The 16105-nt window shown below is 49.1% G+C and overlaps 1 protein-coding gene across 10 annotated transcripts in view; it reads right to left on the reverse strand.

Annotated features, from left to right (window-relative positions):
- Window positions 1–2482: 2482 nt before the first annotated feature.
- Window positions 2483–16105, reverse strand: part of TANC2 (tetratricopeptide repeat, ankyrin repeat and coiled-coil containing 2) — a 361571-nt gene continuing 347948 nt past the window's right edge. For all 10 annotated transcript variants that reach the window (XM_019466615.2, XM_019466614.2, XM_019466612.2 and 7 more), the window contains 3 exons: window positions 14254–14400; window positions 11677–11777; window positions 2483–10082 (listed from right to left, as the gene is read on the reverse strand). In XM_019466615.2, the coding sequence (XP_019322160.1) occupies window positions 8129–10082; window positions 11677–11777; window positions 14254–14400 (2202 nt within the window). In that variant the 3' untranslated portion in view covers window positions 2483–8128. The remainder of the gene's footprint in view (window positions 10083–11676; window positions 11778–14253; window positions 14401–16105) is intronic.

Genomic DNA, 16105 nt, shown 5'->3' on the forward strand with positions numbered 1-16105 from the left:
CTTTGAGGAAATGACAGTTTGAGACAGACACAGCTTACTTAAGTGAAGAAATGAATGAGGTTTCTAAGCCCGGCTACTGTTCTGTAGATGGTTGCCTTTTTCTCACCTAACCGCTGCCTTAGAGAAAGGGGCTGGCCGCTTCTGATGCTCAGATTTCTAACCCTCCGCTTTGCCACAGGCCCTGCCTTAGGCAACAACGCCAGTTCTCCCAGCAGGTGCCTGCAGGTCCGGAGCCCTCCCCAGCAGGGCTGCCCAGGCCCCTCGGAGCCTCTCCCGGCCTCCCTTGTCCCAGCCTCCCTGCCTCCCCTGCAGCTTGTCTGGAGGCTACACCGCATGCTCCGCCAGGAAGGGGCTCCGTCAATTCTTTCACCACCTGGCTCACGCTGAATAGCCAGGTATTTTACAGCTGGAGAGACTCCTGCTTGGACAAACTACCAAAGTACAACTGCGTATCTCCCCCCCCCCCCCCCCCCCCCCCCCCCCCCGCCTCAGAATGCCACTTAGAGAAACGGAACCTTAAATTTGCAGTAAAAATCTGTAAACTGGTCTGTTTGCCAACGTGTATGTTGGATGATTAAGGAGGCCCCCTGAAAGCTGATCCACTGTGGTTTATTTTACTTTGCCTGTGTCCAGTTGTCTGTGAAGTACAATGTAGTGTCGGTGCAACAGATGATTCAATAAATGTCTACAGCTGATCTCTGGCCTGTTCTCTTCATTCACCCTGGCAAAAAAGGGGCCAGTGCTTTTAGCGGCATCAGACATGTGAAGTTAGTTCTACCAGGCTCGACAGAAACTGAACCTCCCCTCCCCCCACGCTGGGCACAGAAGGTAAAGCGATTCGTGATCTCTGTCATGGCCCAGGGGCTGTTCAGTCTCTGGACCCAGAGCGGGAGGCTCTTCCTCATGGTTAGAGAAACCCTTTTCCCAACCCAGAGACAGTGGCCTGGAGGGTGGAGCGTGGTAAGGGCCTCGGCAAGAAGTTTTCCCTAGTAGTCACTCAACTTTTTACCTTTTAAAAGAGATGTCTCTTTATTCCTTAAGGAGAGGAGCAAAGGTTTGAGAACGAGGCGGGATTCCACTTGAGAGCAGTTCCTAAGACCCAGGCAGGAGATGTGTTTATATGAAGCTGGGCTGGATCTCACGCTGGGATACACTGTGCTCCCGTCACCTAAAACAAAACACTAGTTAAAGGGACCCCTGCAGCAAATCCTCTGAGGAGTAATCCTTGGGGAACAGGAGTCCTTCCTAACATTTACTTTATTTTCTGTGTTCTCCAGAGGTCTTTGCTTTCTGCATCTGTAGAATCTTTCTCCTGAATCAAGGCTTCTGTGCGAAACTTCATTCGCTTAAAAGCATGCAAAGCACGTGGCATGATACATGTCCCAAGCTGATCGCTCAGTCAAGATCACAGCTGGCTCTCAGTGTGCGGGGAGAAGCAGCTGGCCCGTTTGCAGGCTGTCTCACTTCCGGCTCTTGTGCTCACTTCTGGATCAAGGGTCTTTGTGTTTGTGAATATTCAAATGATCCCAGACACGAAGGTCACGCCTCTCCCTCTAGACACGCATCTCCTCTCCTTCACCTCCTCAGGAGTCCCTCACCTTACTGGGTTTGGAACCCCCCGAGTCCCAAAGTTTTCAGACCAAGCAGGTGGTTGCTTCCGGAGTCCTCTCCTCTCCTCTCTGAAGGCCACTCTGGCATCTAGGGTGCGTGACTGCGTGCCCGGAGTTTTCCTGCTTCCCCGGCTCTGTTTGGGGGAAATGGATGTGGTTATGCAACAGGGATGTTTGTTCAGCACAACGTGGTGTCTAGAGGAAGCGGTCTCTTCCCTTGCTTGTCCCTGCAGTAGACAGAGAGGTACCAGCCGGGCAGGAAACCCGCAGCCTCTCCATTTACAATGCAGCCGTCTCGCTCTCTAGACGGTGAGGATGGCAAATTCTGGCCAGATTTCTGAAGAGAAGATGAAGCCACTGGAAGAAGCTTTGACGGAGTTAGCCTCAAGGACTCTAGCTGGGGCTGTCCCCTCACCTCGGGCTCCCACCGCAGCCCGCTTCAGGCAGCAAGACGGGGGTGCGGGCCTCAGCTACTACAATGAAACAAGAAGAGCTCGGTGCTCCCTTGGTTTGGCTGGAGAGAAACTCACCAAAGAAAAAGCCTCTCTTTCTCAGTGGGCGCTGCAAGCCTTCACTGAAAGGCCCTTAGAACCGTCTTGTCTTAGCCACAGATCTCACGAGCGCCTACAGCGCTGTCCCAACTCCGAGGAGGTGCTCAGTCACTTCGCTGAGTGAATACGAGCCCAAAGGGGTGACTCTGCTTGTTCCGCAAGAGACCAACCAAATCATCAGGAATGTGGCCTCTGTCTTAACCTGCCAAAGTCGTGTCCCTGGGGGAGGGCTCCTCGGCACGGCAGGCCTCAGTGAGGGGGAGGCTGAGTCAGCCCCCCCGGGCAGGTATCGTAACGTAAGGAGAAAGCACCACAACACCGTGTTTTTCCAAGTGTTACCCTTTATAAATAAGTACATTTGCTTTCATACATACAGTTCATTGTACGGATGGCGATCTGTACACATGGGCAGGAGAATGCATTCATTTACCTTTTCACATCTACCTCACACAGCTCACATGTACAGACAATACAACTGCTCAAGCAAGTACAGCAAAGGAAAATGTCTTTCCTTATACACAGGGGGCTAGATGCCTCTGTGGGGTGCGGGACATCCCCACTGCACGAGTTCACAACTGTGTGGTGTTCAATATATCGGGAGAGAGAACAAACATGCATTGGATAATATACTGTACAGAGAAAGTCCTTTACATCTGAGTCATAGAAAACCTAAAGGAAAACTAAGTGCATTAAAGCTTTTTCCAGCAAGTGTCTTGAAAGGACAGCAAAGAGGAGGAAGAATCAAAATCATATTAGTACAAATCACTCTTTAATTGTAGACTGTACATGTCTGTACTAATTAAAATCATCTTGGATTTGGAGGAGACAGAACAGAGACGGAGATGCTGCGCTGGATGGAAAGGAGGCCATGCCTGAGAATGGCACCTGCCCTGAGCCTGAGGAGGAACTGGCCCCACTCAGCAGGAATCAGCCAAAGGAAAAAACAAAAACAAAAATAAACTAGAACAGGAAGTGTAACTTACAGGATTTCCAAAATAACCTGTGAATGGAGGAGAGATCTGGAGCCGGCTTTTCTATCTTTTTTTCCAGTAAGCTGGTACACAATAAGGCAGGTACATTCAAGTACTAAATTTTCCAGAATTAACTCTCTGTCTGGTCCTGGGGACCGAAGGGATCGAGGGGAGTCCCCCTAACCAGGTGTTCTGGTTAGCGATTAGGCAAAAGAAAACTCCAGCCAGTAAGTGCTACAAAAACAAAGCAGCTAGGCTCCTTCCTGTCCACAGAGTAGGTCTGTCTGAAAAACAAGAGTGATGCTGGCCTGCATCTATATGCATTCAGCTAAAAACCTGACAGGTCAGCTTAGTGGAGATTATCAGAGTCAGCAGGAAGAAGTGAGATGGTATGGGTGAGGAAACATGAAAGTAACACTTGATTTTTGGTGTCCAATTACGCATTCATTTGGTACTGACTTTCAAAGCTCTGACTGTGGCCATCACGTGGCCACAAGCATCTCAGGGTGGTTCAGCAGCTGTGAGGCATTGGACACCGAAATGCAGGTTACCAACACTTCAGCCCTTGAGTGGTCTGTGTTATAAAAGGAGTTGATGAAGACCCAGTGATTATTCAAGTAGCTCTGCACAGTGGCTCCACCATTCCCATTGTGCTTGTGTCCAGGCCCCCAGCCAGCCACCTTTTCTTGGGAGCAGCCAGAGCTGAGTTCAAGGCATTGCATGGTGAAGGTTTCCATGACACGTCTTTGTAGGTAGCTCTTACCCCTAAGCCCTTTTTGTTCATTGTTGTTAGTCATGGTAGATGGTCAGTCTGGAATTCCTAGAGGAAAAGGAGAAAAAGCCACACCTCCCAACGTGCGCGCAACGGGGCGGCACAGGCCTTGGTGTGGAAGCAGCAGCAGGCTGCCTTTGCAAGTTGGCTTCGTGAGAAGTGGGCAGCCCAAGGACAGACAGACAGGGTGGGAGAGGCTGGGACAGGGAGGGGACACCCTGCCCCCTGGGGAGCCTGTTCCATTTTGTGGCAAAGGTTCAGTGAGCAACTGGTTTTGTCCAAGGCGTTTCTGCAGTAGAAAAATAACTATTTTTGAACCAAACCACCCACCTGTGACATCTCTGGAGTTGTACAAGTTGGAGGCCAAGAGGAACTGAGAGGGGAGCTCATGGGGAGTAAAGGAGACTTCCTCATACCCACCCGGCCATCAGAGGAAGGGAGTTCTAGTCAACGTTCTCCGGGCCTCTGCCTGGCTGAAGGTCCAAAAGCAGGTAGCGGTCAAAGAGCTTATCTTGCCACGACTGGCACGGATGCGTGAAGACCCCTTTCCAGGTCTTTGTCCCCTCCTTCCTGAACCCTCTGGGCCTGCCTGCTGCCCTGGAAGCAGCCCCTCCAGAGGACGCGCTGCCGGTCTTTGCCACCAGACGAGCCTGGTGCAGAGCCACAGTGACACCTAGTGGTAGAATATGGTTGAAGCAAGGTGACGTCTACATAACCCACTGTATATGACTAAAATCTAAGGAAAATACTTATGGATATTAAATTAGATACTGGTTAATTTTTCTATTGGGTACATCTCTGGGATATAAAAATACCAATATTTAGAGAGGGGTTCATAAACTACTATACAATATAAGGACTGAGAATACCTTTCTCTAGGCTGTTGTTTACAATAATTTAGGAAAAGTGTTTAATAATCCAGGCTTAACTAAATTAGCAAACTTGTATCTCTGGACAACGACCTGGGGTACTGTACATGATTCTAATTAGTGGAATTTTCCTGAGCCTTCGAGTTTAAGTTAAACACATCTAGAAAGAGGGGCACGTGGGAGAGGAACAAGAAGGGTTTGTGCTCTATTAATTTGGGGCTTTAATAGTGCACGTCTGCAACCCGGACAAGATACAACAGCAGATACAAAATGGTCTCCATTTTGTCCATGCCAAATTCTCATGTTACACAGGTTTTCCCTTTACTTTGTAAATAAACATTAATTTTTAATTGTTAATTGTGTGCCTTACTGATCCAGTAAATAAAGTAACCATGTCTCAGGAGTCCCTAAGAAAATTGCTGGAAAAGCACTTTAAAATCACTGCAAATATTTTTTGTATTTAAAAATTCTTAATCCCTTTGATGCTTATATACAACAGTTATTTCTTGTGCTATAAATGTTGTGATCCACTGCTTGATTTCTTTCCTTTTTTTTCCGTTTTTTTCCCTTGGAAGATACACTAAAAGACAAGAGCGGTTCTGCTATTTTCTAATGAAGACATTACGCACACTTAAATATCCAGTATTTATCAGAGTTACAAATTCAAACAGTAAAGTGCACCCATTTATAGACATGATGTGATGGAAACCCATTAGTGCAAGAATTCTGGGTGAACACAAACGTACAATTTGGTGAGAAACCTAGAGGCTAAAGTCTGTTACCACTGTCTCCATTTCAGGGTGTGTGAATTGGGTGACTGGAACTTAACCAGTTTCATCTGAAAAACTTCCCCCACCAGAAGCCAGACACGGACTCAGTGAGTGCTGCTGGGGGAGAGGGCGTCTCCGGGATACAGTACTAAGATCATCCCATGGCAGTGAAGTAGCACAACAGGGCATGGGCAGTCAGCTGAGCAAGGAAAAATGGTCTCCTGCCCCCAATCAGGTCCAGTCGGCATTTTCTAGTCAAACTCAACTGGCGCCCAGTAGTGACATTCACTCCCTCTTATAATGGCTAAAAAAGAACGGCATTTTGACTGTTTTAAGTGTTTTGCCCAATAAGGCATAGACCCTAAATCTCCAGTTTGTCCAGGAAAGCCGAGAGACACCCTGGGGACAAGTGGCATCAGTGGCATGTCTGGGAGGTGCAGAAGCTGCTCGCTCACCTAGACAGCTGAGTGCAGGTGGTGTGTGTGGCATTCCAGGCACACAGGGGCACTTTCCTCACAGACACGGACATCTTTCAGAATGTAGCAGCAGCTCCTCAGTGAGAGGTGGGCAGGGAGGGGTGAGATGCAAAGGGCCCTGTAGGGCTGAGACCTGGGCAAAGCGGGAGCTGGGCTCCCGGCTGCAGGCTGATGCTACAGCTCTACACTTCCCCTTCTAGATGGAAGCAAGAGAGGGGGAAGGGAAGGGACAAGACACTGGCGCCCACCCTGGTCTGAGTAGGAGACAGTCCCTGGGCATCTGAGAGTGGGAAGATTCTGGGTCTTGAGCTGGCCCCGAGACAAGTCCTGGCCTGTGTCGGGCTTGGGGACTGAGGGGTCCGTCCATTTGGCAGAATCTAAATTGGTAGAGAAATGTTTCTGATCTCAGCTGCATGCTCCCCAGGTCTTAGTGATACTTTCAGAGGACACTTACTATGACAAACAGGTCTGGTCACATCTGGATTTTTATTCAGGAAACTGCCCTTCCTATAGCCCTTTCTTTACTCACAAGAGCAGAATGATTCGTAGTAACAGAGAATTGATTCTCTGTTGTTCAGCTTCTTAAGTTCTAAGAGCTGATGCGCAGTCAGTACCAGGCCTGTGCTAAGGCTTTGGTTTCAGTGTTCTTGCTGTCCATCTTGTGCTGGCCTCAGTCACGCAAAGGACAGGTCAGCAAACGACCTCAAGACACAGAAGAAGTGTGGAGGGTAACTGCATCAGAGGACCTGCTATCTATCTCATGTTCCCCCACCCAGGGCTGAAAGGGGTCTGTCTGCTCCCTGAAACACTTCACTGTGCCTGGTTTTCAAAGATCACTCCCCAAACCCTCCTACCTAGAGAAAGAAACGAAGAAACAATTCCTAGAGTAAACAGATAATGAAACTATAGATCTTGAAACGGAATCAGACGACACCTGGCATGGGGTGCAACAGTCCTGGGTGCAAACTCCAGGAATAAAGTCTTACAGCCCCAAGAGAATTCAATTTGCTTCTCAAAGAACCAATTTCTTCACGGTACCATGTGGGTTTAAAAGAAAGAGGGCCAGTAGAACACAATGTGGCTCCAGGTGAAGACCCGACAGGACTATTGTACCAAACTTTGGCGAAGAGTTTGCTTTTATGAGATATGATGCTCAGTGATGTACCAGGACTTAAAAAGTAGACTTCGCCAAGACAAGAGATTTTCTATAGCCTTTTTCTGAGAATCCAGAACAGTCTTTCTTCCTCTTTCTATGTATTTATGTATCCCCCCCCCCATGGAAAATCAATAGCTTTTAATAGTTAATTGTTGGCTAAAAACCTAAAGGATAACTCTCAGTGGATTATTTAAAAATATCCATGATTCTCATCCAATTTCCTTGGCTGGGTGAACTATTTAAAGGGATAGTTGTTCTTTAAATATTCATAAAACGCTTCTTGAAAAATCAACATAGTGACATTTCAAATAATTATATATATATATATTTTTTCTTCTAATTTAATTGACCTGTTTCTTCTCTTTCTCCTTGATCCTTTTGCCCCCGTAGGAAGACCAGCGATAATCTAAATGAACATTCTAGACCTGATGACTGCAGGGAGCTGGCAGTCCAGGGGAGGACACCATGGCACAAGAATGCACTGGGGTTGGCTATTTGGATAACACTGGATAAGAATGCAAAGGCAAAGGGGCGTCATACTCTTTCTAAAGTTCCTAGAAGAAAACGAACAAGAACATCTTATTTTTGTAAAAAAGGAGAAAGACATTTACACAACAAGAACATCAGTGAAAGCGATTGTCTCCTGGAAAAAGCTGACCAGTGTGTCTGATCTCCCTGGGTTAAAGCACACGGCACAACAATCTCCTCGCTGGCATCGGAAGAGAGGGAGAAAGCATGTGGCTGGGGCACAGACGAGAGAAACTGAAGTCCTGGCTCACGGGAGGCCAGCTTCCCAGTCGGCTGCATGCAAAGAACTCCAGCACGGGGCTGCCACCTCTAAACACCACACAGAAACTGCATGAGAAATTAAGCCAGAGAACTACCTCAGATGTGGAAACCAAGCCTGAAGATGTGCAGTGAAAACATATGGGTCTCACTCCAATGAACGTCTTTTAAACATTAGACTCCACAAATGGTCTCTTTGGTTTGATAGGGGATGTCTGCCCTTGTCGAGAGTCCCGGGACAGCTGCCGGTACAGGTTGTCCTGATATGCCTGAGCCACAGGGAGGGTCCGCGCCACCTTCACATCGGGGTACGAGGAGGCCTGGCCGACTCTCTCCAGGAGGTCTCCGCGGGACCCATTAGCCAGCATCCCATGGGGGCTGTAATAATCGTCCTCCAGCAAATGGCCATTCTGTGCATTGTTGGTTTTGTTATAAAAGGCAATGTTGCTGATGGATGATGGTGGACTGAAGGACTCAGGCTGAGGCAGGTTGCCTGGAGACGTGGGACTGAGAACGGTATCCACGGATGACACGGCCCAGGTCCGATTCTGCTGGTGAAGGTGGGGGTACTGTTGAGTCCGGGCTGTTTTATCTATGATCCCCATGAATGGTGTGGTCCTGGATCGGGTGGGCTCACTGGGGTAACCTCCCTGAGTGGGAGACACCGGTGACAGCTCGTCACATGACCTATCATACGCCGGTTTTAGTGGGATCTCCATTTGTTGAATCGAGGAAGATGGCCGGAAGGTAGGAGTGAGGTTGGAGGCTGATGAGATACTATTGCTAGATGGAGAGAAGCGCAGGCCTACGCTTTGGGAGTGCAGCAATGGCCTGGGAGTTGGTGGGTGGGGTTTGATTTCATTAGGGTTGACACTAATAGGTCTTCTGATTAAATGTGACACATCAGGGGAACCTAGTTGGCTGGAGGAGCGCTCCAGATCTAGTTTTGAGTGACAGACCGGGTAATAGGATGCAGACTGGCTACGGCCAATCTGTGGTGTCTGGCTGTATCTCATACCACCTCGATATGCTGAGGAAGGTCGCTGTGGAAGGTCTTCTTTGGTCAACCCTCCATGCTGACAGATGGCACCTGCACTCAGGCTGGCCTGGACGTGCTGCACGGGCCTCCCATCCCCTACAATCCCCCCAATTGACCCTTGGTAAACCAACCGGCTCTGACTTACTCCCATGTCTCCTTGCGAAGACTGGTATTTACTAGCCATTGAGTGGGCTACTTGGCCATAGGCCCCTGCGGAGAGGACGGTGCTCGAATGAACCGCTGAGCTGGGCTGGTTGCTTCTCACAATCTGGGCCTTGGCAGGCTGTAGCCTGAGCCCTTGCTGGGGAACTGCCACAGGAAGCTGAGGCATCTGATAGGGCCGCTGGGCCATTTTGGATAATGGAGATTTTGGTCTGCCAGGAAGCTGACTAACATTTGTTTCTTGCTGATAGCGCACGGGTGAGCCCGACTGGGATCTGTAGACACTCATGCTTTCAGCTGGAGGGCTGGCCCGGTACTGAGGGCCTCTACGGAGGGGGGACGGAGGAGGGCTTGGATAGTCCTTGCCTGGCCCTCCCACGGGAGGGGGGCTAAAGCGGTAAGACCCGCTCTGGTGGGCTGGGGACGTATGTGGTGGGCTGGGCCTGTAGTGAGAGTTCTGGTGAGTTGGAGAAAGAGCGGGTGAGGTGGACTGATAGCTCTGTCTGGTGGGAGAGCCTACAGAACTACTGGAACGGAAGTCAAAGACCTGATGCGAGCCGAGCGGTGAGCTAGAGATGTAGGCTGAGTCCCGATGGGCTGGGGAGGAGGGCGGGCTCTGGATTATCGGGAGCCCCTGACTGGGCCGAGCTTCGGTCTGGAGGCCAATGGAGACATTTTCAACATCCTGTTCCAGGTACTCCTCCTCGAACATATCCTGTACAGAGTATACATCTTCGTGCTGTGCTTCGGGTTCCGTTTCTTCTGGTAGCGGCGGCTGAGGCGGCTGCTGAGGCGGCGGCGGCGGCGGCTGCATCTGTCGGCACTCTTCCTCCACGCGCAGCAGGAGCCTCTGGATCTCACGGTTGTTTGGGCAGAGCTTGATGGCCTCGTTCAGATCCTCTAAGGCTGCTGCAAACTGTCTGCTTGACAAAATGTAAACACAGGAACCGGGGTTATTCTGAATCAACGGGAATCACCAAGGGCTGAGGACCACGGTCGCTATTTTAGAGAACTGGGGTGGCATCTGTGGGTGTCTGGGGGGTGGTTTTGTTTGATTTGTAAGGAAGGAAACAGGTAGGCTGTCATTCTGGAAGAGTCCAGAATGCTTCCTTAGCCCGTTTACCCTCCATCTTCCTTCTGGCCTCTCTGGGATTAGTAGAGAAATGGCCCCATTTCATCAGTCCAGCCAGGCCCTTCAGGAAGATTCTCTTAGTGCCCAAATGCACACCAGGCAGTATCAGAGTTGGGTGGGGTTGTCATTTACAGGGTCACTGTCAATTAGCTTAGCAAAAAAACAGTTAACTACAATATTTAAGAATCTTGCTGATGCAGCATAATTTTTTCTTTATATTCTCGATATTTTGGCTCCGAATTTCAGGCCTGTTCCGTCCTAGGCCAGAAGACTGTCCTCCGCCCTTTTCTTCCCCTTGCCCCCCAGCACTGTTGCTCCTCTGTTCTGCTACATCAGAGCTGGGCAGGTATGACGCTTGCTGACTAGGCAACTCGGATTCTAATTTACAGATGAGGACAAGAACTCTCAGAGATATCCCCATCCTCTCTATTAAGATCGCCCAGGAAAGGGGCAACTGGCCTTGTGGGGAAGGAATTATCTGGGGAAAAAGAGAATTTGATAGTCAAGCTTCTGTAAGGACTCTGTTACCCCAGCTAGTTAAGACTAATATTTCTGCCACCATCATTGCTGAGACTTAACCTGGATTTGGTTTTTCAGGACCATATCGCCCCTGGCCACAACACTGACCCTGAAGCAGTTCTTTCCCAGGCCATGTTAAGGAGAAGGGGAGGGCACTGGGCAGGAAGCATCGAGGACAGTGACAAGTTATCCAAAGATCAGTGATGGCTGGTTCTAGGTCTTTCTGGAGCCTTTCCTTCCCACTGGCCAAGCCACAGCAGATGGACACGAGGGATGGAGTTTCTCTTGGGCCCCCTCAATCCTGGCAGCAAGGACCTCCTGTCTCCATGAGTGTGTGGTGTGGTGGTGGTGGGGATTTAGGTGAGGAGGAGGTTTGATGCCACCAGACTTGAGGAGAGCCCCAGAAGGAAGACTGAATACCACAGGGACTCCTCAAATGCCTCTAGGAAAAGAAAGAGGAGCCTGTGGTGTAAGTGACCCATCCTATTTCTCTAAAAGGGCCAGGAAGATGTTTTGCTTATGTGACCTCTTCTTAAGTCACCAGTGTCTCTTTATGCTATCTGCTTTAGGGGTTAAAAAGTGACTGAGATACGGCAGAGGCTTCTTGGAAGAAGGTGCCATTCTCCAACAACGCAAAGGCATTTTTCTCCCAAAGTGAAATGTTGTAGAGCTCCACAGCCCTGAAGACTTGCCAGTCTTAAGCAGAACTCTGCGCTATGGGAGCCATCCCCAAAGCTTGGCCCTAAAAGTCCTCAGGGATAGACACATTTGGGTACATAGGTCCCAGGACGGCCTACATGGCTTTGGCCGGATTTTCGGAACAGAGATCTCTTGCTTTTCACCCTCTCTCTCTCTCTCCTCACCTGCTGCTGCGTTTGGCCCTTGCTCTCGCATAGTAAGCTTCATAAGATTTCGGTTTCAGCTCCAAGGCCTTAGTAGCAAATTCCTCCGCCATTCCAAAATCCTGTCATTACAATAGGTGTGCAAATGAGTCATTGAAGAGATATGAAAAATAGACAATTTGGGAATAAAACAGATTACAGGTACATTTGTTTGACATTAATGGATGGAACACCTGGGATTCTCGACATGCCTGGCACGGCTCTAGCCACGTGGCCCAGACTGGGAGTTCCTTCACCTTTGCCCTGTGTGGCCCTGGAACAGCTCCCGGGGAATTTATCTGCCCAGAAGCATGAAGATACTTTTAATTTGCCTTCTTTCTGCTGTTCTAACGAAGTTCTTTCTAGCCCAGAAGCCAGATGTTAACCCAGTGAAGCTCCTGAAGTTGGAAACCGGGACTCTTGTTACACGGTGTGTGTGAGGCAAACACATCCATGTACCTCACGCAGGCGCTCATCCTACCCCCGGCTTCCTGTCACACCCACTATTCCTCGGCTTCCTAACGGGTGAGCGAGCTCCAGCAGGATGAGGTCTGTGTAAAGGAGAACCGCACTGACCATGGAGACCAGATAGGGTAGGGACCCCAGACAGACTTGGGTTCAGGCCTCTGGCCCCCCTGGAGCCCCTGAGAGGGTGTGCCGTATGTTCTCACCCATGTCTACTCTGCAAGTGCAAGTAAGTGGGATGACGCATTGGAAAGCCCCCGATGCGGTTTCCGGCACATGGCAGAGGCTCGGTAACTGGTTTTCCTTTCTATTTCACAGGGGCTTCTCTGGCCTCTCCTTCTCTGAACTGGTTCCCTACTTAGATGCATTTAAAACAAAAAAATTAAAATAAGAGAGGGCCAAGGCTATGACCGGGGTCTGTGTTGTCCCCTCATCTCTTGATCCTGAGGGTCCCTGAGGGTGTGATCTGAGGAGTGGGGTCCCTGAGGAGTGTGGTCTCATGTGTCCTCCTAAGAGAACCCTGGGAACAGGCACCTGGGTAACAGAGCCGTACGTTTAAAGGCAGCCTTCCATACTAAGCTAAAGACAGAGTGCTTTCTCTTCTTTCAATGTCAGAGCCTTAGTACAGTAACCTCTGGTGACATGCGTGTTCCTGAGGTGGAACAAGGGCCTGGGGCATGGGTAGAAATTAACCAGAAAAAGTGATGGGCCATCTCTGAGACACAGACCTCAGGTGTTTGGTTCAGTGTTGGTCATGGGGGGTGGCTGTCACCTGTTTCTGAGCAAGTGTGGAGCTCTATAGAGAGGAAGTATTCCATCTTATGGGAGTCACCTATTGCTACTCTGTTTCCAACCTTACCCTTCTTTTCTTTTGGACAATCACCATTTCTGGCAAGATTTGGAATGCTTCTAAGGAGCAGATTATTTGTTCAGGCAAAAGAGAAGGCAGCAGGCTGGCGGCAGCTCCTAGCTTCATCTCATTCTCACGGGTTGCTGCCACGGGGGACCCTGGGTACTGCTGATCCGGTTATGTTTCACAGAAGGGCCTCACTGCCTTCCCCTGGGGTGTCCCCTTCCCACAGGAACCGCTACTGTGTTCCCCCTCTCCTCAGCACCTGGGGCAACTCTGCCTCCTTGGGCCGTAACTGTGTCCTCTGAGACACGTGCGTCTACAAGGCTCTTCTCGTTGCCAGGGTTTAGACGGAGGATGTGAAGGTCGTGTACACAACTGCTAGCAGACCCCCTCTCTGGAAATGCCAGCAGACCCCCTGCCCCTGCAGCTGAAATCTCACTTCTGCACAGCTGAGCTCTCTAAGTATCAGCATTCCTGTTTGGCGTGGGTTGTTTTTAGCTCCTGAAGTAACTGTGAGACCTCAGGCGGGGGCTGTCAGAGATTCCTGACACGATCTCAGCTACTCCCAGTCTCTGAGAGAGGGTTCTTGGCCTGGGAGCATCTGTGTGTCACAGGAGCAGTGGCTGAGGGCATCAGAGACGGTATGTGCGTGGCTGGTGAGAAGGACCAAGTACTACGTGGGAGATAACAATGGACCAGGAAGAGTTCTAAGATTCCCTCTTTGACAAGAATGGACATGGCATGCTGGAGTAAAAAGATGAGGAGAGGAGGGAAAAGTTCAAGACTAGCCTTTGAAATAAACCTTGAAGTCCATGGTCCTGAGCCTTCTTTCCAGCCCTGCCTTAAGTGACTAGGGGTCTATGAGAAAGGAAGGGTGTGACTAAAATTCATATCTAATTGCAGCTGGAATTCTAGTGACCACTGCTCTCACATTTTCCCAAAGACCAGAAAACTGACTTGGGGGTAGGAGGTAATGATGATGGTATTCCAATCACTTTCAGTGGGAACTAAAAATTCATAAAGCTACCGAAGTGCCCACAGCATTAACTTTTTTATAGTTTCAGATACGGATTGTACTTAGACTTGATTTCTTTCAAATTGCAAATGTCAGTGCTCTGTGAAGGACAACCAAGTTCCAAATGGGGCAGAGAACGATTTCAGGGGCCTGGTAAGAGCCAGTGAGTGACACGGGCTGTCAACTTCCAGGGCTGTAGAAAGCAGCTGGGAGGAGAGGGACTTACGTTCATTTTCCTGCGACATCGAGAGAGGTTGAGGAGGAGAGACACCTTTAGTTCCCGGAAGGTTTTCAAGTCCTCACCAAACCCTTCTCTAGGGAATTTCTTCAGAGCGTACTGGTAGCGCTGGGCAGCTTCCTTTACTTTACCTTTCTAACGGGAGTACAAGACGGCAAAACACACAGTTGGTCTGCTGAGCAGCTGAGGAGGTGTGGCCCCACTCCCTTCCTCCTCTCCGCAGCAAGTACTAAGCTAGCCCTCCCAACCACCAGCCTAGGGAGTAGGTCTGGCCCTGGTGGTGAGAGCAGAGGGCCCAGTATTTTCAACAGGAAACTCGCCTGGCAGGAAGGGCAAGGTTGAAGGGAATACCCAAGACCTAAGCCAGAGAACCAACACCTGGAACCTCCAGCTTCCCAACTGGATTCCCAAGAGACGGACCTTGCTCATTTCAAAGGAGCTTTTTCTTGACCTGATCTCCCTGGGACACACATCATTTCCTAGTCTCAACCACTCCAGAGTTATTACTACTTCTTTACTTTTGGCCTGCCTGGAAAGTTCTTTTCCTGTTTGATGTCCCACCTTGCCAGTCCCCTAGGAGAGGTCATTCTCTTCCTTACAAGGAGGTGGGAGCTAAAACAGTCTAGCTGTTGCTTCCCTAATCTCAGTGAATAAACAGTATCAGTCAGTTTTCCCCTGTTTTTAAAAAAGGCTTGGGGTAAGGTGGTAGTAGAGAAGAGAAGTTTAGAATGTGTGATCCATCTGTGCAGGAGGGATTTTCCACAATGAAGTAAATCCCAGCCTAGGGATCTGGTCACAGGGGCCTTGAACTTTTCTTACATTTTGTATCTGAAAATCTATCAGCTGAGCTCAGAATGATGCACGAGACATCTCCCATTCATTTAGCTGATCTTAATCTACTCCATTCCTTCTGTACAGCTGCAACTCCACCAGGGATCCTGACCTTTTGATTTTCTCTGCAGCACCATTCATTAAGGACAGATCTAGAGTTGGCCAAGGTAGAATTCTGGGTGGGAACAGCAGTAGCTTGCCTAACCTCATTAGGAGGTAGGACTCCTTGTCTCAGAATATCAGAAATTATATTCTAACCAGGGCTTAGATTCTTGACAGCAGTGCTATCCCAAAGTCCTAGAGTAATGAGACCCTTCTTGGAAGTCACGTGAAATCCTGGCTGGGTCAGGACTCAAGTTTCATAGAAGCCTGAGAGTCCTAGATTATCATGACTTTCACACAAAGGGTCCTCAGGAAATACAACCCTGCTCCCAGGAACTCTGTACACTTCTTACACAGGGATGGGTGGGACATGGAAATAATGTGCTACATAATCATTCCCCATCTTCGGGCCCAGGGATATCTCAGTGAGGTTGGATTTGTATTTACCTTTAGAAGAAGATGCCGCTAATCTTAACATAACCAGAGAACTATGACACGTAATTTTTTTTTTCTTAAGTTTTATATACTTGAGTAATCTCTACCCACAGCGTGGGGCTCAAACTTAACAATCCCGAGATAAAGAGTCATGTGCTCTTCTGACTGAGCCAGCCAGGCAGCCCCTGACACAGTACTATGTATCTGTACTACATAATTTGACTTGTCCCATGAGTTTCCAGCAGATTCCATGCAGAATCTATGTAACTGCCTATTAGTAACTAGGTAAAATTTGGTGTTTAAATTGATCAGCTGCAGGCTTATGTAGGCTACTTTTGCTCTCTTGTTGGGAAATTTAAAACTCAGGATCCTCAACTTATGAGCCCATCACTGAGGTATGGCATTCTCCCTCTGCCTCTAGAGACAAGGATGAGAGTGTCAAGACTTTAGTAGATTCTACATATAGAAAACA

Source organism: Panthera pardus, unplaced genomic scaffold (assembly GCF_024362965.1).
Source record: "Panthera pardus isolate Hobbes unplaced genomic scaffold, ASM2436296v1 HiC_scaffold_3, whole genome shotgun sequence".
NCBI classification, from domain to species: Eukaryota; Metazoa; Chordata; class Mammalia; order Carnivora; family Felidae; genus Panthera; species Panthera pardus.